The sequence below is a fragment of the Phacochoerus africanus genome, chromosome 2 (assembly GCF_016906955.1).
Source record: "Phacochoerus africanus isolate WHEZ1 chromosome 2, ROS_Pafr_v1, whole genome shotgun sequence".
NCBI lineage: Eukaryota > Metazoa > Chordata > Mammalia > Artiodactyla > Suidae > Phacochoerus > Phacochoerus africanus.
The window spans coordinates 44,787,887-44,811,833 of record NC_062545.1 but is presented as its reverse complement, the minus strand read 5'-3'; the positions used below and the strand labels follow the sequence as shown (position 1 = coordinate 44,811,833).

The following is a 23,947-nucleotide window of genomic DNA, read 5'->3' as shown; positions in this document are numbered from 1 at the left end:
GTAAAATAATTACTTTCTATATTTAAAAAATAATCTTGGTCAACAACAACAACAAAAAATTAGGTGAGGCATGAACTTCCACAGAAGAAAGTCTCATAATATATGATCACTCCAGATCATACTAAGCCCAGAAGGAGTCAAGTCAAGGAGCAAGATGCTTCTCAGAATTCTTCAATGAAAGAGAAAATTTCTTTCCTTGTCTATGAGTAGTAAAAGGGATCTGAAGTTTTATAACAAAATAGTAGATATTTTTATTGAATGCCTACTGTTCCAGGCACTGTATTAAATTCTTTTAAATAATTGTTTATTCAATTCTTACATCAGCCGTATAACTTGGTGTCTTACATCAGCAGAACGTGAGTCAAGCAGTCATCAACATATGTGATTTTTAAGAAATTGTAGGAGAAACAGGTAACGGAGTAGAGGTAGTAGAACAGAGAAGGGGAAGAAGCCAAAAAAGAATGGAGTTTCAGGAGTTGTCCAGCAAAGATGCTTCAACCTGATCCCACAGAGGAGCTCTGGATTGAAAACTGCAACTCAGATTTATCTACTGTGAGGTTAGTGAGCTAGGCTTTTATCTCTTTAATCATCAGTCATTGGATAAAGGCTAGAGGATATATAAACACCGAGGTGCTTGTGCTCTCTTTGCCTATGGGCAAGGGTGGTATGGGACAAAGGCATTCCTCCAAAGAAGAGTGTCAAGAGTGTCAGGTGCTGTTAGGTGGTGGTGGTGGAAACAAAAGGAAGTTGAAGCTGGAGAAAGGGTAGTTAGAAAATGTAAGGAGGATCCAAAGGGGATCTGAGCAAGCACCCATGAAGTCTGCTACAGATAGGTACTATTTTGATTCTAGTTTGAGAGAGAGAGAGAAACTGAAAGATTAAGTGTCCAGAGTCACAAGTTTATCTGACTAAATTTCTTCCCCTCTAATGTGGTGCTGCGAGTCGTGAAGATACTGTCATTTGGAAACTTCCAAGAATCTCCTTTTTCACATATCGTTGTGCCATTTTCTTCAAATAGAATAAACTTCTTCAGATATTCTTTATTTGGGACCTGTCGAGTTGCATGGGAAATTTTATGAGTGTATAGGTGAGTATATTCATGTGCTTTTTTTTTTTTCTCATGTGGAGAGAATCTATAGCTTACACAAATTACTTAATGAAATATAAAAAACAAACTGTTAAGAATCACTATTTTAAAAGACCATTCTCCATATTCACCTATTTTTCTGCCTAGGATTTTATGACAGTCTTATCACTATTGCCTCTAAACGATATTGTCTCTATCACTCTCATGAAATCAAATGAATTGTAATAACCACAAATGGCAGTTTAGCATGATAACAGCCCCCCCACCCCCCACCCCACTCAGAACACCACTTTTACTGCATCCCATAAGTTTGAGAGAAATTGGCATTTACTCTTTTTTAAACATTTGGTATAATTCAGCATTGAAACCATCCTGTCCTGGGCTCTTATATGTTGAAAGAGGTTTTTGTTATTATTACTGATTCAATTACTTTACTTATTATAAGTCTTTCAGATTTCTATTTCTGACCAGAAGGACAAAGAACTGACATGTTATTTTGTTATGCAGAAAGTTTACTTAAAATTAAGGCAAAAATTCACTTAGGGCCTTAAATGGTTTGTATTCTCACTGATCAATTCAACTGGATAATTGCCAGATATTCACTTAGTGTCTGTATGACTTACACACACACATAAAATCAACCTGGCTATCAAGTGATATTTAAAAAAATTTTTTTTAAATCTCAGTAATTTTCCTGAATGTTTTTCTTCTGATTATGTGAGATAAAGTGGGAAGTCTTTTTGTGTACGAACCATTAACCATTAGGACTTCCTTTACAAAATGAACCTGAGAGTGTCTCTGTAAAGAAGGAACATTCTAAACTTTAGTAGAGTAGAGCTAAGCCATATGGACTGAGAAAACTCTGAGGCTTTGAGGGAACTGGGTAGAGGAAAGTGATAGGCAAGGTTGTGGAGGGGTGGAGTGGGGTTATAGCCTGAGAGGTATAACCCCACTCCATGGGGTTGGGTGGATGCCCCAGCCTGGACCCAGCTGCTGGAGGTACCAGGTGCCAGATACCAGGTAAATCAGGAGAAAACCTTTGATTTAAGTGATGCTAAAAATGGAAAGGGTCAAATATAATCTTGGCTTCTTAGGCAAAGTAATGCTCTTATATTGTACTATTCCTCTCCATAATTCACCCTTCAGCCATCCACCACCTTGGGTCTCATTTTGTTTTTTTCTATGTTATATTTTGATGTAATATATTTTAATATTAAATTAAGGTTCAGGGGTGATTTCTCTTTCTAATACTCCAAATGAGGATAACAGGTTGTAGGTCTTGGTGAAGTGATCCCAAGCAGGATTCTTGCTCTTTCTGGAGAACACTAAGTGTATAGTAAGCACAGGGTGTATCTGTCAGAAGAACAGAAGATGGAAGGAATGAACCATTTGTGGCAGTCAGGCGACACAAACCCCAAGTCTACTGACTGCTCCTTCTTAAAGAGAGAACAGATGTTTTCGCCACACTTAACCCTTGCCATTTTGGGTTGGAAGTGAAAAATGGCGATTTCATTTTTCATTTTAACAAATGTCCAAAGCACTACTACTAGGTTTAAGAGGTGAGGAATCATCGTCAGGGACGCATTTAAATCACAAACTGTAGGGAGCAAATGCAGCTTTTCCTCCAAGCTCAGGGTCGGGTCCTAGAGGGGTAAAAGGCCCAGCATTCTGCACCCAGGAGCAAGGGCAGTCTGAGATGAGATGGCGATTGTCCCGTCACTGAGCAGAGCCTTCACCAACCCCTAGGATTACTCCAGGAGTAAATCAACCCGGCCGATGTTGTACAAAGATTCTGGGATCTTCCTCTGCTGTCCCCAGCGAGCAGAGTCAAGGATGTCCGCCGATGCATCTCTGTCTCCCGGGAGTAGGGGCGGGAGCAGTTACTTTCCCCCAGAGACGACAGCGGAGCTTTCTTGGTTCTTTCTGGGAGTTTTGGGAGTGAAAAGGGCCTTGATCCCAGTGCAAGATGAGAGAAAGGAAGGACAGAGGGAGGAGATGGGAATGGACTCTATCACTCAGGCTCCTTGGGCCCAGGTGAGGAAGTGAGTTCCGAGCTGAGCTGAAGGCAGACAGGTGGAGGAAGGCCGTCCCGCCTCAGCCCACCCGCTTCCCTGGCTATCTGAGCTGTACCTGTGCCCGGCCTACCTTCCCCGCGACGCCCAGCGATCGCTGCCCTCGGCCTCCGCCCCCGCCCCAGCGGCCGCTGGTCCCCAGCTCCGCCCCGCCCCGCCCCGCCCCGGGCTCCGGGCTCCGCTGGGAGCCGGTCGAGCCGCGGGTGCCCAGGTCTCGGCGGTCAGGAGGATGGCCAAGGTCTCAGAGCTAGAAGACGCCTTCCTGCAGGCGCAGGCTTCTCCCCAAGTTTCCCCCGAAGTCCAGGAGGAGTGTTGTGTGCATCTCCTGAGCAAGGGTTTGCTTGTTTACCCGGAAGAAAGGGTGTACCTGGCGGCCGAAGCGCAACCTCAGGGCGCCCTGGGCAGCGGGGAGAAAGGTGACGACCCGGAGTTGCCCGTGGGGGTTAAATCAGGTGAGTGCTCTGTCCCTCCTGGGACTTGATTGGGAAGCGGATATATTCTAAAATGGGCATCCTATAATAAACATAATGACTCCGCAAATGTACGTATACTTCCCCTAGGAAAATGTTTGTCAAATAGACATCAAGTCTACGGGATTTGGCATAGCTCTCCTCCGAACACCCTATAGGCCACCCCGTTTGATACCAAGGTACATTTAGAGGCTAACTGATTTCATATCCTGATTTTCTTTATCATCTTTCCGTCTTCCAATCAGAAATGCATTTAAGCAACGGTAACTTTTCCTCTGAAGAAGAGGATGCGGACAATCACGAGAGCAAAACCAAAGCAGCGGATTCACAGCTCTCTCAGAAGAAAACCATCACCCAGATTATGAAGGATAAAAAGAAGCAGACTCAGCTTACCCTGCAGTGGTAAGACTCGCCCACAGGGGTACCCTAAAGCACGTGTTGAGTTGTTACAATCAATATCTTCAGAATCTTTGCTTTTCTCAATTTGTTTCTCCCTCATCTTTTACTGAGAAATTTAGAAGACCAATTAAAAATTCATCCAAAACTTCTTTTCATTGACTATTTAGTATAGAAACATATTCTGGTACTGGTGAAAAATGATCTGCAATGCAAATAAAAACCCCCACTTGGTTCATTATTGATCAAAACTATAATTCCTTAGAATGCAAGAAATAATGTTTTTATTACTTATTTGTTTAACGTGCAATCTTTTCAGTTCATATATATTTATTATTTGGTAGTTTTATGTTTATAAAACATCATTCTTAAAAACAGCTTAAAAGGAGGAAGGATGTTAACGTTGCCTTTATCCATAGAGAGCAAATTAAAAATTGTTTATTGGCCCTAAGATGAAATGCACTAAAACTAGAAGACATAAAAAAAATCAGTTAAGATGTTGCTATTAATTTAAATAAATGTTCAACTATTTTAATAGTACCTGTCATATATGATTTATTATAGTGAAATATCACTAACTGGACTGTGTGGAAAATCTTTTAAAACCAAGAATTTGTCAGTAGACTCTACATATACAGAACATTTTGTAATATTGGCTCTAAAAGAAACAGGAATCTAAAGTAAAAACACAATACTAAACTTCCTATGTAGTGTGAAGAGACAGAAGTATAAATTTCCCCTCAAGTTCCAAATAAAATGCAAATAAGTAAGAATATCTATTTGCTGATAAGTTACATAATCTGTTTTTACATTAAGTGTGTCCTAAACCTTAGAAAAATACAATAGAAAAAAAAGCATCTTAAAATGGCTAGTACATTTTCTTTGACGAAAGCATTGAATTAAAATTTGCACATATTAAATTTTTGTGATTATATCCTCAATTCTTTCAAATATTTGAAATATAACCTAAATGTCCTTCTAAAGTTATGGTTTAACTATTGAAGTTGATATCACAGCATTTAGATAATTATCTGAAATATTTAGGACACAACTATTTTCTTTAGGATAATTGAGGCAAAAACATTTTGGTTTCAGATATATTATGAAGGTCTCTTGAATGATCGCTTCCATTATTCAGTTTAGTTTGGGATAATGGAAAACTTGAGTTTCTATTTTATAAATATAAATGCATTCCAATTAAAGAATAAGTCATACCCCAATTAACATTGTACTTATGTCTAGCATTATTCAGTATTTTGAAGATAAAGAAAATGCCTACAACATCAAAAAAGCTAGGGAAAAAAGTGAGCATTATATGCATGTCATTAAAATATATTTTTAAATAGTTGAATGTTTCTCAGTTATTTTCATATTTTTAAACTATAAAATGTCATCATTTTTGCTTGAATTTTCTACACTCTCTCCTAAAAAAGCATTAGATAATTTACAAAAATCTAAGTGAGCTATTTACCATCTGATAATTTTCCCTTAAAGTTATAGGTAGGGATATTAAAAAGTAGAATTGAAAGTTAAAGTGAAAAATCTTCCTGAGTAACTTCAGTTTTCATCGTCAATTAGGTGTTTGGTTTTATGAATACAAATTTTACTGGGGTTTTGATTCTTTTTTTTTTCCTTTGTCATAGAAAAATGGATGTTTTAAAAAAAGAAAAGAAAAGAAAAATGGATGTTTGATGCTTTACCTGCTTAGGAAACATGTCCTGCAGCTTTTATCTCAAGCACTTTGGGAATGTGTTAAATCAGAGATCTTGAAGCGCTTCACTCAGTTTTAATCTGAATGCACATTCTATATTGCAGCAATTACGATTTTAGTATACATATAAAGGGTATGAGTAAATTTTAGCCAAGATCATCTATTGAAAGGTTAGAAAAATTAAGAGTAGAATCTACAAGTTCTGATTTTTTATTGCCCTTCAGATATTTATAACACTTAAATATATGTTATTACTTTTATATAAATTGTGCTTAATTGCAATTGCAGACATCAATATTGAATAGAATTACTTCTGAATTTTCAAAGTTTATATAATTATGTTTATAATATAGAGCTGAACTTATATACATCATGTTTGGAGGCAACTATAGAGAATAACATGTTTCAAGTGTGCAGGATGTTTCAGATAATTATAGTTCTGATTACAGTAAAAAAGGTACAGAGGTAGAAATAGATTAGTACCATTTCAAACTTAAGTGAAGTTAATTTACTCTTATGTATTTTGCAAATAAATGTATCACCATGCTTCCCTAACTATTCAGTGTTCAGAACTAGTTTGTGAATGACAGTAAGAGATTGTAGGCATTTGCCAACCTGAAACCTGGCAGCCTTTGAGAATGTTATTTTTCAAAGCCATCATCTTCACTATTCATATTTGATTATCACAGAGCAGAGCATGGTGAACAGTGAAGATTTACAAAGAAGTAAGACCTATTCTTTGGGATGTGGACCAGGCAGGAGTAGTTTTTGCTTGGCTGTGGTATTTTAATTGCATTAGCAGGTATTCACTGGGTGTCTTGCTCTTCTAACTTGAATCCTTGTGATCCTATTTTTAATAGTATACAGAAAAAAAGAAGTCTACTCATGTCTGCTCATGAACTCATTTGTATAGGGTCTGTATTCAAAAGGAACATTAAATCAATGTGAAAGGGTAAAGGGAAGAAGAAATAAAGAAAAGGTTTGACTTAATGTTTTGCCCTTTTTCACAGGCTTGAAGAGAATTACATTGTATGTGAAGGAGTTTGCTTACCACGGTGTATCCTTTATGCACACTATTTAGATTTCTGCAGGAAAGAGAAATTGGAGCCAGCCTGTGCGGCCACCTTTGGAAAGGTAAATAACATATTTTGGCTATATTACCTTACAACTGAAGTTATGTCAGGCAGACAGTGTAGAAACAAATTCATCTGATCAAGTTTTCTTACAGAATATTAAGAACTCTTGTTTCGTAAATGCAATCTCTTAAGGGCTGTATTTGAACTATTTGTTTTACCTAGAATGTACCTACTATTTGTTTTACTTTGAACTACTGTATGTTTTAAATATTAAAACCCTGGCTATCGGATTTAATGTGACTTTAAAGAAAGCTCCATTTGAGCCATAATATTTCCCTTCAAAGAGGGATACATCAAGGAGTATGTTATGGCCTGTATTGAGAAGAAAAATTAAGCAGAGGTGACAAGTATCTTGTTAGTGTAATTGTTGACTGTGTTTATTCTATTTCATAAATAGTTCTTCTGATTCTCCACTTGATCTGAGTACATTTACACCCCAAAATCCAAGATGTTGTTATGGGATGGGTTACATTTCTCTCATTTAAAAATCTTTCTCTTTACTCAGCCTGTGTGGTTAGGATGGGAATCTATATAAACTGGCATTATTATACTTGTATATGTTGATCTCATTTTGAGAATCGGGAAATAGTATCAATCTCATGGGAAAACCTTGTTCTTTGAGATTCTTGTTCCGCTCTATTGTCCAAGAACCTAGGATATACCAGAAAAATTGTAGGAAGCTTGGCTCTCAAATATGCCATCGCCTATAAACTAAATCCAAATTCTAACCTGTAGAGGGACTCATTGTCTAGAAAATAATGATGACTCTGGTCTGGCTTCTCAGGTTTTGAAATAAAATAATTAATTAATTTATTTTGAAAGCTTACCTGTTTACAGGAGACAGTGTGATAAGTGCACGGTAATCCAGTGATTTAGGTTCTAGCCTAGACTCGAATTCGTTGTGAAACCTGAAAAGCACTTAACTTCCTCAAAACAGTTCACTCATTCTATAAAATGAGGAGGTTGCATAAGACAATTTCTAATATCCATTTTAGCTGAAATATTTTATTAGCACACCTTATGGTTAACTGTTTGAGGAGCCACGAAATGCCTTGAGAATCTTATTAAAAGCTACCAACCAGTCCTCAAGAAATTAACACATACATGAAGTTTGCCATGGAGCCTTCAGGAGATCATGTATGGATCTCTTAAGATTCAGGTTAAAACCACCATTTTATGTAGAAGAGATTTTTGTTCTTTGATCAGATGCTAAATTTTAGCCAATTTATTGAAAGGAATATAGAAAATAAAAAAAATTGAAACCCTCCTGTAAAGATCTAGTAAGGCAGAGAAAGCCTCGTGTGTCCTTTCAGGGTTGGAGATAGATATTTAGTTGTGGCTAAATCTCTGCATAGAATTATTACTAAAGAGACCCAAAATCTGCCCACAAAGTAGTTCAGTAAAGTGATAATTGCTTTGCAGTAACATCAAGTGAGAGCAGGTATTGGTATGATCTGCTTTGGCCTTGAGGAGAGGGCAGTTGAATAAGCTCTTCAGAAAAGGACCTCCCTCCCTTTGCTGATGTGTCATTGCTTATCAGTATGTGTGTGATATTACTTTTTCCCGACTAAATATTTATCAAAGTTCAATATTTGCTTTCTACAATCAATTGGTTATGAGAGGCTTGCAGTCGAACCACAGCTTTCTAAAAACTAAAGTAATTGAATTTCTTTTTAGACAATTCGTCAAAAATTTCCCCTCTTGACCACTCGGCGGCTTGGAACAAGAGGCCATTCAAAGTAAGACATGTGGATGAGCACATTTCACATCTGTGCATAGGATGCCTTGTGCCTGAGGATTCACACACTGTGAAATAAGTCTTGTCTTTATCAGTGAATAGGACCAGGTATTCTCTTCTTGGTAAAGCAGACTTTTGCCAACTCTAAGACTTGAAAAGTGGATTTCAGAGTAGCGTTTAAAAAGCAAAATTTACACAGAAAAATCATATATATTGTTTTTTTCTTATGAAATAATATAAATGAATTTTTTTAAATAATCTTAAAATCATTACTGCAGGTACCATTGTCATGAAAGGGCAATGCTTTTGGCTACATAAGTGACCAAATGAAATCCACAGTAATTCTAAAGAGCAAGGCCAAAGCCAGGAGTTCAGTGTGTCAGGTTCTTGCTCTGATTTTCCTTCCTAGATCTTTTCTTTCCCAGATCTTCCTTCCCTCCCTTCCTTCCTTCCTCTTTCTTCCTTCCGTCCCTCCCTCCCTTCCTCCCTCCCTTTCTCCCCACCTGCTTCTTTCCTTTTTTTGGCAACTCTGAACTACATGGAGTTCCCAGGCCAGGAATCAGATCTGAGCTGCAGTTGTGACCAACATACACCACAGCTGAGGCAACACTGCATCCTTAAGCCACTGTGTGGGGCCAGGGATCAAACCTGCATCCTGGCACTACAAAGACGCCACTGATCCCCTTGCAATGCAGCTGGAACTCCTCCTAGACTCTTTCTTAATATCCCCTTCTTTTCCCTTCAAGACAAATGACATGCACAAATGACCCAATGGAAATATAAAATAAGCTTTCACTTATTCTCTCTCAGTAACTTTATAGCTTTACTTTTCTCTTGTGGCAGTCCCTGTAAAACCCCCAGTAATAGGTTCTTGTCCATCCATTATTTCTTTTTGTCCTTTGTGTTTTTAGTTTTCCTTTCCTTCTGCCTGCAAACATATCCAGATCTCTTGTGTTGATAAAAATAAAATCATCTCAACCATGCTATACTCTTCACCATTGCTCTGTTATTTTTCTTCTCTTTGCTATTTCTTGAGGGTAGCTATCTGCTCATGCCCCTTACGTCTGGTCACATGCCTTTCTCCAGCCCATTGATTTACCCGGGCAGAAACTCCAAGGCTCTATTTTTACTGTTACTCATCTTCCTTGATGCCTGTCTAGCATTTAAAGAAAATTTTATTGAAATATAGTTGACATAATTCTTTTTTAGATTCATTTCTATTGCACGTTATTACAAAATATTGAGTAGAGTTCCCTGTATGTATAGTTTAATCCCAAACCCCTAATTTATTCCTACTCCCTTTCCGCTTTGGTAACCGTAAGTTTATTGTCTGTGAGTCTGTTTTGTAAATAAGTTCATTTGTGTCGTTTTTTTAGACTCCACATAAAATTATCATGTGTTATTTGTCTTTGTCGGACTTATGCCACTTGGTGTGATCTCTAGGTCTATCACGTTGCTTCAAATGGCATTATTTCATAATTTTTACAGCTGAGTAATATTCCATTGTATATATGTACCCCATATTCTTTATTCATTCATCTGTCAATGGCCATTTAGGTTGTTTCTGTGTCCTGGCTATTGTAAATAGAGCAGCTGTGAATATTGGGGTGCATATAACTTTTCAAATTAGAATCTTCTCTAGACACATGCACAGGAGTAAGATCGCTGGAACATACGGCAATTCTAATTTTAGTTTTTTAAGGAACCTCCATATTGTTATCCGTAGTGGCTGCACCAATTTACATTCCCACCAACAGTGTAAAAGGGTTTCTTTTCCTCCATACCCTCTCTAGTATTTGTTAGTTGTAGACTTTTAAATGATGACCATTCTGACCTGTGTGAAGTGATCCTCATTGTAGTTTTGATTTGCATTTCTCTAGTAAGTAGTGATGTTGAGCACCTTTTAATTTGCCTGTTGGTCATCTATGTGTCTTCTTTGGAGAAATGTCTTAATTCAGAAATTTCTAGTAGCCATATTAAAAAAGTAAGATGCAACAGAAGAAATTAATTTTAATATGTTTTATTTAATCCAGCATATCTAAAACATTATGATGTTACCATCTAACAAAAATTAAAATTATTAATGAAATATTTTACATTCTTTCTTACTTACCAAGTATTTTCAATCCAGTGTGTATTTTACACCTACAGTGTAATGAAATTCAGGCTAGTCACATTTCAAGTGTCCAGTACCCACATGTGGTTATTCTGTTGCCTAGCTCAGCCTTAATTGTTTGCCAAAAGATAGATCCTGCTCTGTGAATTCTCTTGAATCTGTCTCTTTGCATTCTCACTTTTAAAACCTAACCTTGACTCTGTCTTTTCTCTTCCATTCAATATGATTCTTCCAAGTTGACCTCCTGAAGTTTGGACTCAATCATATCTCTGTCATCCTTAGATGCTTGCACCTGCTCAGGACAAAATTTTCTCACCTTAACATTCAAGATCCATTATGACTTAGCCACAGACCATTTTCTTGCCTTATCATCTGCCTCTCACTTTTCAGCATGTAGCCTGTGCCCACCAATTTATGGCCCAGTACCCTTTGCTTCCCTCTCCATCATTCCTTAGTTTATGCTGTCTTTCTCCATGGACAATGCCCTTTTCCCCTAGGGGTTTGTTGAAATCCTAGCCATTTAAAAGAATGGACTCATCAGCTTCCTTTTCTTTTGAATCTTTACTTAGCCTCTTGATTCATCATAGGCTCTTTCTTTGCACCTTCACAGCAATTTTTAAAAATTTTTCTTAATTTTATTTTAAATTTTATTGGAGTGAGGTTGACTTACAATGTTGTGTTAGATTCAGGTGTACAGCAAAGTGAACAGTCTCATAGCAGTTTTTGATACCTATCTTAATGCAAAATTAACTTATCTCCCCCCCTCAAAAGATAGTATTTTGAGTATAGGGACTTTGTCTCACCCATTTTCATATTTTCTTCTGTGGTCTACTACAGAGTAGATTATCAATTAATATCTATTGAATTGATTTCTATGAACAGTATTGTACCCTGAGAAATGAAATGCCAGATTGAAAAAGACAAAATTGGCTCATTCCTTCTAACCAAGTCAGCTTTTTCTCAAATTTGAATCAGTTTAACATCCTGATTTTTACTGAATTTGATTTCTATGGAATTGTGTAAGTAGAGAAAAGATTAGATAATGTTTGAAGTAGATAGTAGAAAAGGAGGCTAAGTAATGCAGAGAAATCTTCACAGGATCTACCAGAGCACAGTCAGGCAGACTGCAGAAAAAGTCAATTAATCCTAGAAGGAGCCTTTAGGATTAGGGATGAATCATTAACCTTGTCCATTGTGACACAGTGAGGCTCCAGTGTGTAGTTTATGTAACAATATGTGGTGACTGCAGGCAATTTGTTTGATATCTAAAAGCAGATGTGAATTTTTGAATTTGAGTTTTTCCCTACCTTCCTGATAACTTACATATATTTTTGTCATTTTTATATCATAGGGAAAGTGAAATTTTCCATATGTAAACTAAATATGTTGAAAGATATGGCAAGATTTAGAGTGTACTTTGTAATTGATAATGTTTTGATGTAATTATTCCTTGCAAGATAGCTTTCCTGTCTTTATTTCCAAAAAATATCCTTAGATTCTTTTTATCTTAGAATATAGTATGTCAAAAGGCAGCACTGCCTAGTGGTTAGGAGCCTGAGGTTTAAAATTGGACAAATCTGAGTTTTAATCCTATATTCCCATATATAGCTAGATGAATTGTTCAGCTTTTCATCACTAAGTTGGGTGTAACATTATCTACTAGGTTTGGTGTGAGAATTAAATGAGAAAAGTGTAGGAATGAATGGAACATGAATATGCTTTCAAGCTCAGTATCCTTAATAATGATGGAATTATTAATAATAATATGAAATTAACACTATGATAACAAATCAATGCATCAAAAAATCAGCAGTGCAATTAAAGGTTATTATTTATTGAGCACCACACACACACACACACACACACACTGTAATCCTTACAATGACAATACAAGATTGGAATTAATTATGTTTTACTATGTTTTACAAAGGAGGAAACTGCAGTTCAAAGATCGCCGACTTGCCCAAGGCCACACAGATACTATAAAATAATAATGTTGGCATTTAAATCAAGGTTTATCTGGCTCCTAAAGTCTGTGCTTTGTCAAATACTGAAGGCTTTTTCTATAACAGTCATATCAACAAAAGATTTTGTTTAATTGAACTTTTGATTTTTTGACACATAAATTTTCTTTATTTTTTCTGATCTACCAGTTTTAAATGTTTATTAATATATTAGATTCTTTTTCAAAGCTCTAACAACACTTTTTCATGCATCAATCATAAGGCATTTTAAATTATATTTAGAAGTTTCCGTTGTAAACCAGCGGAAACAAATCCGACCAGGAACCGTGAGGTAGTGGGTTCAATCCCTGGCCTCGCTCAGTGGGTTAAGGATCTGGCGTTGCTGTGAGTGGTGGTGTAGGTCTCAGACGTGGCTTGGGTCTGGTGTTGCTGTGGCTGTGGCGTAGACTGGAAGCTGTAGCGCCAATTGGACCCCTAGCCTGAGAATCTCCATATGCCACGGGTGTGGCCCTAAAAAAAAAGGCAAAAAAATAAAATAATAAAATAAATTATATTTATTTAGAGATATGTTTTCTAGAAAATCAGATTTGTAGACCAAAACACAATTTTTCTTTCTGCTTTTAATTTTTCTCCAAAACATTTTATGTGTTGGTGTATTATCCTCATAATCATCATTTCTATTGGATGTTCAATATTTCAAAAATTTATATTTAATGAAAAATATTTTTATGTCTATAGAAATATGAACAGATGAAACAAAAATGTAAATGAAGTAAGCATACTTTGCTAGTTATTTTACTAGTTATTTGTAAAACTTTTTATTGTAGATTTTTAATATAGTGTCTGAAACATACTATCATTATCTATTGAATGTTTCAAAAATATAAATAAATTTGGTATAATTTATTTATAGATAAATAATAAGCTCAGCACTCCATCCCTTTGTTCATTCTTACCATCCTCTCCCTGCCAAGAAAACTAATAAGCCCAATGGCAGATTCTGCACATTCTCCACACCAAGATAAAAACTGACTTTACATTTGTGTTTTTTCTTTCCTTCCCTTTGATTATTCCCGATGCCAACAATATTTTCTTCCTGTGCAAAAATTTTAAATGTGGATTTTGAATGAATAAAAATGAAACAAATTCTATATGTACAAAAGAGTATATAATGAAAAATAATTCCTGCCTCTTTTATGTATTACAGCAAGGATAATCAATCTATCATATTTATATTGATGTACAGAGTGGTGCTAAAGAGTTTTTGAGGTGCAAAGAATAGTAAGATAGGGTACATGCTGTGAAAAACCTTTCACTGTTAATATCCATTTATTTAAAAAGCATTTTACCTAGTGTCCTGGTGCTGACTAGTCTCTAAAGATACAATGATTAGCCACAGAGCTTATGTTCCACCCCTGCTCAAAATGGCTCAGCAGGGTAAAGGAAAACATAGTTGAGCCCACCGAGTAGACTTTGTGAGATTTCAGGCACACAGTTAACTGTTTGATTTGAAGTTACATTTTAATTTCTTGTAGACTTTGATCAGTCAAACCTTGGTTTTCAGACATGATGGACAAAAGCTATTATCTTATTTATTAGTAGTGATTTAGTGGGTTAATAAAACTGATAGGGCAGCTGCTCTTATCATAGTAAGTTATTGCAAGTCCCTGAACAGCTTAATCCCATCATTTCCTTATCAGTTATCATTTGTGTAATGTAAACTAACATCAGAGCTACTAGCTCAGTGGGAACATATGTTTCAGGAATTCTATATAATGACAAAATGGAAAAGAAGAAATATAGGTGCAGGTATAAATTGATCAGCAAATGAAGAAAAGTATTAGACACAAGGTAAATATTTTAGTACTAGAAAAGAGGAACAGTAATTTCATTTGTCCTATTAAGATATAACACACTCAAAAAAAAAAAGATATAACACATTCACTTTCAAACATGGGCATAAAAAATAATTAATAATTCTTCTTTATTCCTTAAATGTCAATAATATCTGCCACTTGACACAAGGACCATTGATGCTAATGAATGAACCCAATTCTGTTAGATAATCAAAAGACTACTTGTGTTACAGAAACATTTTCTTAGAGAAATTAGCTAATGATACCTAGGATTTTAAAGCATTTATCATATATCTTTTTAAATAAAAATAGATTAAAAACATATAGGGAGAAAGAACTGTTAAAAGTTTGGGAATCTTTATTTAGAGAATCCTACAGAGTAGGCCTTGAATATTGGTATATATATTTAAAAAAACTAGTTATCCCACAATGAGACAAACCTCACTTTTTATTCAACATTCACCAGTATATCTTTATGTTATGCTAGACTATTTCTGGCAAATATTTCCCAGCAAGATTTCTTTCAGTGTAATACGTTAATTAACAACAAAATAATGATATAAAATGTTGCAAGTGAGATGAAAAAAATCCATGTATACTTAGCATGAAATTACTCTCCCCAGTTTTATGAGGTTTATCTACTGCTGTTAGGAAGACAGAGAGCTGCTCATTTATTATCTCCTTTCAAAGACACTAAATCATCACTCAGATGATAACATGTTCCTGGACAGACTTTAAAAGGAAGATTAAAGGGGAAATATTATTTTCTTGGAGAAGAAATTGGATATGAAATGTGCTAAGGAAATTTGAGATTGTAGCATACATAAAATTCTTTACATGTAATAGTTGCTCAATAAGTGGTGATTATTTATACTATCACCTGCTGGATTTTAGCACATATTAATTTAGTATTGCAGTTCTTTCTTTGCGTGCTTTTGCCCCCCACGACTATCAACTCCTCCAAGGTAGAGACCCTCGCCTGCCTCTTTTTGAGTCCTCAGCACCAAGCACACAGTAAACACTGAGTACATGTTTGAAGGAAAGAGAGTTCACTCTTCTTCTGGTCCCTATTGGCCAGTGTATTTATAAGACTGTATCGATAAACATGTTCAGCTACATCAGCCTGTCTAAATTAGGAGGCATTGCTAATGAGAAAAGGTCCTGTTTCTCATCTGTAGCGTGGAATGTAGCTGACCAAGTTACCTTCCTTGCAATGTGTGTCTGGTTGATGGTGTGAATAAAATACATTACTTAAAAGATATATATGTATATATATAAAACCTTATGTCTAAATGTAGGTGGTGGCATTAAATACATCTCTTTTTAAAGATATTCTGTCCTAATGATTAGAAGGGAAGGAACAAAATAATGCAGTTGTTTTATAAAAATAAGGAACAAAAGAATTGTGTAATAAAAATATCCTTTCCTTAAAATTTCTAAGTGAGAGAAGAATTACAAATCCATGTTAGTATTTACTGGGTCCTAAAGGATGTTGCAATTTTTACAAAAAATGATCTCCAGGTGATTTATAAAAATGGAAAACTTGCCTCAGGGCTGGTCAATGTGGGCACTGTTCCTTGACTGGAAGCCAGTCTGGCTCTAGGAAGCTATAGACTAGGGTGGAATTTGGAAGCCTCCATTCCTAGCCTGATTATCCCTGTCTGTTTTTTATCATTGTACTGAGAACTCACACAGTGATCAGGACATAGTTTGCCCTCTAATATGTGTGGAACTCATGGTTATCCCTTTGCCTTGTTTAATGACTTGTCTACCACCTGTGAAGGCAATGTATGTTTCTTCTCAAAACGCATGGCAAACTACTTTACCATGGCCTAATACTACTTACATATTGAAAAAGGGATGGTAGATGAGAAACAAGAAGATCAAAGTTATAATGAAAGAAAATTTTCAATTTTTAAAGCAACGTTTAACATGTATTGCTTCTGCAAATGGCTAAAATAAAATTATTTAAACTATAGTGTCTATAGAACAAACAGTATGCTTTGCAAAAGAACATGAAACTACAATATATTTCCATTGTAATAGATGAGCTTTCTTTATTTTTTCTAATATGAAGATACCAAAAGAGGTATCTTAGTTCTAAAATCTCAGAAACATATTTCTAGTTATTTGACTTACATTCACTAATTCTAATATGCTTGGCTAAATATCACCTAAATCTGCTCATTTGTTATGGTTTTGAGGTATTTCCCTTATTTTCTATTAATACAGCTGCTTTTGGTAAGGTCTTTTTGACTTCAGTTTTCTTCTTTTAGTTTCTAATTAGAGATAAATCAGTTCAATATTTTGGAGTTTACTTAAGTGTCTTATCTCCTTCTTCTCTCCCTTTGTTCCTATATACCTGAGAGGTTCTTTTCCTTCATTTATCCAGGGATTATTTTCTTAACTGTAAAAATCTACCAGAGGATTATCTTCTTACCTGAACAGAAGCAGCTTTGTCCTTCTACCAAAACCGAGGACTTGAAATCTTGTTCCCAGCCTGCCACACTCACCAAATATCTTCATTAACCTTGATCACTCTCCATTACTGTTTTAGCTCTTTCTGAAAACATTTATTATATGTAATTTCTTTTCATAATGAAAAACTCTTTCTTCTCCATCTCACATGGAGGCCCAGGGTCATTGGAGGCAACTTCTCTTTGCCGTGGTACTGCCCTTAGAACTTAATAGGAAAGAAGCCATTTCTGGGCCTCACACTTTGGAGGGCTCTGTTCCTGCCCTCCCCGAGCTGGTCTCCTCTGCAGGAGATAGGAGTCCACAGCCTGAGTGAATGTGTCACCCAGAGGCTGAGTCCTCTTTCTAGCCCACATTTCAGGTCCCTGGGGCCCAATAATTCCCTGTCCAAACAGCCTCAGGCCTGGGCTATGTGGGCCTCTTCCCTCAAACATCCTCAGGAGACAGACCTGATGGAAGCCTGGGGGCAACTCTTTGGGGTGTATGTGAAGTGGGTCTTGGACATGGTGACTAAAGTGCTTATAAGAGGCTCTGGTGGTGAACAAAGGAGCAGACGCTGAAAGAGAAGGGGATTGGGGTGGCTCTTCCCCCACCATCATGCTTCCATGTGGAACTCCAAGAGTCTAGTATTCAAAGTTCACATCTACCTACCAGACATTATAGAGGTACATTATCAAGATAGGAGGACAGGTACATTTTATTTCACAATTATTTCATAATTCGTTAACTGGAATTTTTTTTTTCTTTCTTTCTTTCTTTTTTTTTTTTTTTTTGGCCATGCAGAAGTTCCCAGGCCAGGGATTGAACCTGAGCCACAGCAGTGATGACACCAAATCCTTAATCACTAGGCCACCAGGGAACTTCATTAGCTTGATTTATATATTTTAAGTAATTAGATACATGGTATATGGCCTCCATTGTATTCTCATCCTGACCCTTGAAAAGATTTAGGGGTAGATTGCTCTGCAAGTCCCTTTTTTATTACTGAAGTCAGCAGAGGGGCCTTCAAAGTTAGATTCTTCATTGCTCTGTCCACTTTAAACTCACATGTTGAGGCTAAGAAATGAAGTTTTAAATATGATTACACTGAAGTCTACTGAAAACCCCCTCATTCTTTTATTTCATTACTGTCCTGATCTTTAATGAATGTAGATTGACACTGTAGGTAACCAAATAGGTAATGGTTCTGTGTGGTGGGCAGAGGGAGGAAGGGAGAGTGAAAGCAGAAATAGCAGGGTTTGGCTACCCTCTTGAAATAACCACTCTTTGACTACCATTTGTATCAGTTTGTAGCATTTGTACTTGGGTATGTAGCATGTCAGGAGTCTGCAGTTTAGGAGAATGAGGTTGGACTTGAAACTCCATGAGATGCTGTATTTGCCTGTGGCTCAGGATCCATAGATACATTTATAACAAAAAACACTATTATTTTCCATGTTTCATATTTCCATTGATTCATCACATAGGTATTTTCCCCCGTTGCTACACAAAAGTCTGAAATTAAAATGACCATGAATTGAGCTTCTCATTCTTCATGAGGAAAATAACTTGTAAGGGGTCACGTGCTTCATACAGACTCCCATGCATGACATCAGCGTCTTCCTCACACATACTCATGATGTTGTACTCTTTTCTTCATTCAAGAGATGTATGATGGAAGGAAACCCACAGCTTTCTTATTCAGTTGACTAAATTCAAATTGAACCAACCAATTTGCAAATAGATACACTTGATGTACTTAGACCCAGTGTCTACATTTACAAATTTAAGTGCCTACAGTTAAGTGCCTGCAATTGTGATTTTTTTGTTGTTGTTGTTTTTCAAAACTAATTTTTTAAGAAGTTTGAGGGGGATTGACAGTGGACAATTCTCCATCTATTTCAAACATGGAGCCAGAAATACCACCATAAGTAGGGTTAGTTACCATTAAAGAAGGATGAAACACATTAAGATGCTACTTGAAGAAAATCAAGAAAGGAAGATGCAGATCAAGGGGTTGCCATTCTTACTTGCTGTTTACCTCAGCAAGTACTTTAGTCTCTTTTTCCCCTTCCAAAAAATTAGATTAACACACAGAGCTGGTTCCTGTTCTTGTTCTAGGTATCACTATTATGGGATCGGCATCAAAGAGAGCAGCGCATATTACCATTCTGTTTATTCTGGAAAAGGCCTGACAAGGTAGAGTACCACTATCTGTAAGACAAGTTTTCTGTATGTCTTTAAATATGTGTAATATCTATTGAATAAAATGACTTACTAATTTTGCTTACTGGAATGTTTTAAGCGTCAAACCTTAATGTCAACTTGGTATGGACATTTTCAATGATTGGGTAGTTTATGTAATTTGTGATCATTAATGAGAGATTGATGGTGAACTAGGTGTCCCAGAGAGTTGTAAAACAGAAATCAGGGAAGCAGAATTGTTTATCGATTAGTATTTATTTATAAAGTGGAGTCTTTCTTCAAGGTAGATTCAGTAAAATATTTTACTGAATATATATTTTACTGAATATATATACATTATGTTTTATATATATATATTTTTCTTTTTTTTAGAGATAACCTGCTTTAAAGACCTGTGTGCTTGGATAGTGCCTTACAAATATGAAAAGCTTAATCATCTCTAATCACATATACTTTGATAGACCAGCTTACCTTAGGAAGATAAAACCACTGAGTCTCTGTGAAAACAAACAAACAAACAAACCGCAAATAAACAGAAAGAACACAATGCTCTAATCTGCCATCAACTATCAGGATGAGGTTATTGTCAAGTAAGGTGGCATCCAATGAAACCAGTGATAATAAGCGATTAACATTTTTTAAAATGCCAGAGCTCTAAAAAATTTAATCTGCATCTGAGATTACCGATGATATGATTTACTTAGAACTGCTCTAGCTCCCAAAATAATGGATTATGTTTAAAAGTAAAGTATCTTGTGGGAGTTCCCCGTGGCGCAGTGGAAATCCAGAAATCCAACTAGGAACCATGAGGTTGAGAGTTCAATCCCTGGCCTTGCTCAGTGGGTTAAGGATCTGGCATTGCTGTGAGTTGTGGTGCGGGTCACAGACGTGGCTTGGATCTGGCCTAGGCCAGCAGCTATAGCTCTGATGCGACCCCTACCCTGGGAACCTCCATATGCCATGGGTACAGCCCTAAAAAACAAAAAATAAAAATAAAAAATTTTAAGTAAAAAAAAAAATATCTTGTGGAAAAGAAGTAATTTTAGTCACTAAAGTTAGTGATACTAAGATGAACTCAGATATTAGCAAAGAACATAATAGCAGCTTACGAGCTACTCTCACTGTGAAGTGAAATCCAGGCTGGAACACACATACATATTTAATATCAAGTGTTTTTTTTTTTTTATTGTCTCAACCCCTACCTGACTTCGCTAAATACCCTCTATTTTACTTTCCCTTAATAGACTTACTTTTTTAGTAAGTTGGGAAAGATGTTTGTGTCCTTCTTATTTCACTAAAAGTGGTATAAAGTTACTACTTTTATAGGTCCTCTGCATTTCCTTGATAGCTATAACTGTACATGTATTTTTAACTAATGGAAAATGTTCTGCTTTTTAAGGTTTTCTGGAAGCAAGCTGAAGAATGAGGTAAGAATTATTTTCATTTCTATTGTATAACTGTTGTAATATGTATTATAAGCCAAACAATAGGAATTTATCATCCTTATTGGGAAAATATAGAAATAAATGTTATTTGTTAGGCATCCCTGGAGTGACTGAGGACTTCAGACAGAGCTAAGTTAGATTCAGGGCAATGAATGATTATTTACATGGACCTACTAAACAACCTCCAATTAACCTGGGAGGGGTCATTTTTCAGTTATCCTTACCCAATATGAGATACTTAAAAGGTTGTTAAAAAAGACCACTATTGATCCAAGAAATTTGTATGTAAATATGAACAAAAAGCCTGATACAACATTGTAAACCAACCATACGCCAATAAAATAAAAAAATTTTAAAAAAGAGCCTAAAGCTGGGGATGTGGAAAGAATTGGTATTTGGAATATACCTATTTAGAAAAACTTTAGTAGTTATCAAGATGCCCAAATGTTATGCTGTGATTGTTTTGCCGTATGTGTGTGTGTGTGTGTGTGTGTGTGTGTGTGTTAGTTTGCTGATCTCTTCTGCACTGGGGGTTGGGGTGGGGGATGACAGAGGTGGGAGCTAAGGAGAAAGGGTACACCACACACACAACATGCACCACTTTCTCCCTAGCCTCCCCTCCCTCTCCGCACTCCCAACCAAAGAACAGATCAGCAAACTGACTTTATCTAAATGAGTTAAACTACCATTAGGGACTGCATGGCTAATTAGGCACATGATAAGACTTTCGTTATCTTCAAGTTAACTAGTCATTAAAAAGAGGTGCCACAGAACTGAGGGCACACAGCAATGTGTTGTGTGGTAAATATGGACCTGAGGTAAATTATAACTCCATTAGTTTGGTGAAATGATGCAAGCATATTAAGAAATAATATAAAGCCCCCAACCCTCTGAAATGACCAATTCTTTCCACCAGTGCTTTTAATACAGTTAATGGCTAATTACATAATAAAATCCTGTAGATTGCTCTTTTTATCAATGAAATAATAGCTTTTATTAGATAAACAGTTGTGAAAGTGCAAAAATATTGACTTAGAAATACACTTCAGTTGACTCAAGTTTATGTCAATAGGGAATTTAAGTAATTTCTCTCAGGTGTTCTTTCCACCACTTTGAATAGGCTGGTGGTACCAGCGGTCCATTAGCTGATACAGCATACAGATGGTAAGTCTTGCTTTATCTAATAAAAAAAATCTTTCTCAGGTCTACTGCTTCATCCTTAGAAAAGCACAATAAAAATTCAGGTATAATTTTGTTAATGAGGTAAAAATAAAATATTTTGGTTAGGCTATACAGTCTATTTTTCTGAAGCAATCCGAAGCAATAATAGACTATTACTATTGTGATGACTATATACATGAACATGCTTAAGAGCTTTCTAAAGGCTCAAAAATATTCTAAATACTTTTAAAAATTATGATGAAATATTTGTTTATTAAAGTGGAAATTTTAAAGAATTATTTTGCACTTAGAGTAACCAGCCATCACATTTTGCTCAGGATGTGAGACTTTCGGTGCAAATCTTTACATACCTCAGGTCATTTGAACATTAAGGATGGTGAGGTAGGGAAAATAGGTAGTATTGCTAGTGTACAGCTGAGGCTATTGAGGCTGAGAGATTTATTTGTTCTCTTAAAAATTCAGAATAAAATTCTGTTTTCTTTAACCCATGGTTGAGATATTAGGTGTATGATGTTACAAGTACCAGGGGGCAAAACAGTGAATGGATATATTTGACCCTTTTATAGCAGGAAAACATATCTTGAATAAGTTAATCATAATTAATTATAAAGGGTGTCATGAAGGCTAAACTGGTTTAAATGGTTAAGGACATTTCCCACAGGACATTTAAAGAGAGAACTGAGAATAAGTAGGAGTTTGGAAGAGGAGTGAGGGAAGAGAGAAACAGTAGTCTAGACAGATGGAACAGCATAGGTGATGATTTCTCGGCCTCAGCATCGTTGACGACGTTTTAAGCCAGATAATTCCATGTTGTGGGGGATGTACTATCGTTGTAGGATGTTTAGCACCATCACCGTTTCCCTGGTTTTTATCCACCAGAATCCAATAGTACCTCTTTGCCCTCATTGTAAAAATAAAAAATGTCTCTGACATTGGGAAGGCAAACAAGAGAAGCATTGTGTTGTAGATATATTGATAGCCTGGATTAGAAAATATCTGAAAGAGGATAATAGCCCTAGGGATGGAGAGAAGTGACTGATTTTAATTAGGAAACACTGAAAGAGAAGCAGATAGAGAGAACAGAAAGATAAGGGGTTCAATTTGGAATTCACCCTATTTGATGTGCCTGTAAAAACCCCCAATGTAGGGAGTTCCCTTTGTGGTTCAGCAGTTAACGAACCTGACTAGGATCCATGAGGACGTGGGTTGGATCCCTGGCCTTGATCAGTGGGTTAAGGATCTGGCATTTGCCATGAGCTGTGGTGTAGGTCACAGATGCAGCTTGGATCCTGCATTGCTGTGGCTGTGGCTTAGGTCAGCAGCTGTGATCCAATTGGACCCCTAGCCTGGGAATTTCCATATGCTGCGGGTACAGCCCTAAAAAGCAAAAACAAAAACAAAATCTCCAGTGTAGACTTGAAGTGAGCAGCTGGAAAGATGTGACTGGACAAGAGGATTTAGATATTTAGTTTGGTGGTGATTGAAATCATAGTAATGGATAAAAATGTCTAAGGAAAAAAATAAATGAGAAGGGAAGAGGTTAGGAGAAGAGAGTTGCGAAAAGTGGGAAAGAAGAGCAGGATCAGCGAGATGACCGAGGAGAATCCAGAGAAATAAGAGAAAGGAGAATATAGTGGCACAGGAGCCAAGAGAAAAGAGTGCTTCTAACAGAATGGAATGGCTGCTACTATCAAATAGTGCTAAAAGGTCAGTGAGATAAGGACTGGAAAAGATCTATGAAATTAGTTAAGTGGAAATACTTAATGACTGCGGGGAGAACATTTTCAGTGGAGAGCTGCGGTTTGATTGGTTTGTGAAATGAGTGGGAAGTGGCATTGCACGTCGAAAATTTAGTCAAGTTGTGGGTGACGGAGGAGGACTTGACATTAGTTTTGAAGGATGATTAGTCTATGGTTCTAATGTTGGTAAAACAGACTCAGTAGGGAGTAGAGACTGAGGATATGAAAGAGAGGGGAAAGTTGAGAGTACGAGGTCACTGAAGGGGTGGGCAAGAAAGAGCTTCAGAGTAGAGGAAGTGGCCCTAGAGAAAAGGAACACATTTCATTAAAACTGGAGAGAGGACTGGGTTAGTTCAGATGCAACTGGATTTTGTGA

The 23,947-nt window shown here is 36.5% G+C and overlaps 1 protein-coding gene across 1 annotated transcript in view; it reads left to right on the top strand.

Annotated features, from left to right (window-relative positions):
* The first annotated feature begins 3,334 nt into the window (after positions 1-3,334).
* Positions 3,335-23,947, top strand: part of RFX6 (regulatory factor X6) — a 57,673-nt gene continuing 37,060 nt past the window's right edge. Inside the window, exons 1-6 of the mRNA XM_047759804.1 lie at positions 3,335-3,611; positions 3,875-4,031; positions 6,747-6,870; positions 8,550-8,611; positions 19,122-19,199; positions 20,605-20,632. Coding sequence (XP_047615760.1) covers positions 3,389-3,611; positions 3,875-4,031; positions 6,747-6,870; positions 8,550-8,611; positions 19,122-19,199; positions 20,605-20,632 — 672 coding nt within the window. The 5' untranslated portion in view covers positions 3,335-3,388. The remainder of the gene's footprint in view (positions 3,612-3,874; positions 4,032-6,746; positions 6,871-8,549; positions 8,612-19,121; positions 19,200-20,604; positions 20,633-23,947) is intronic.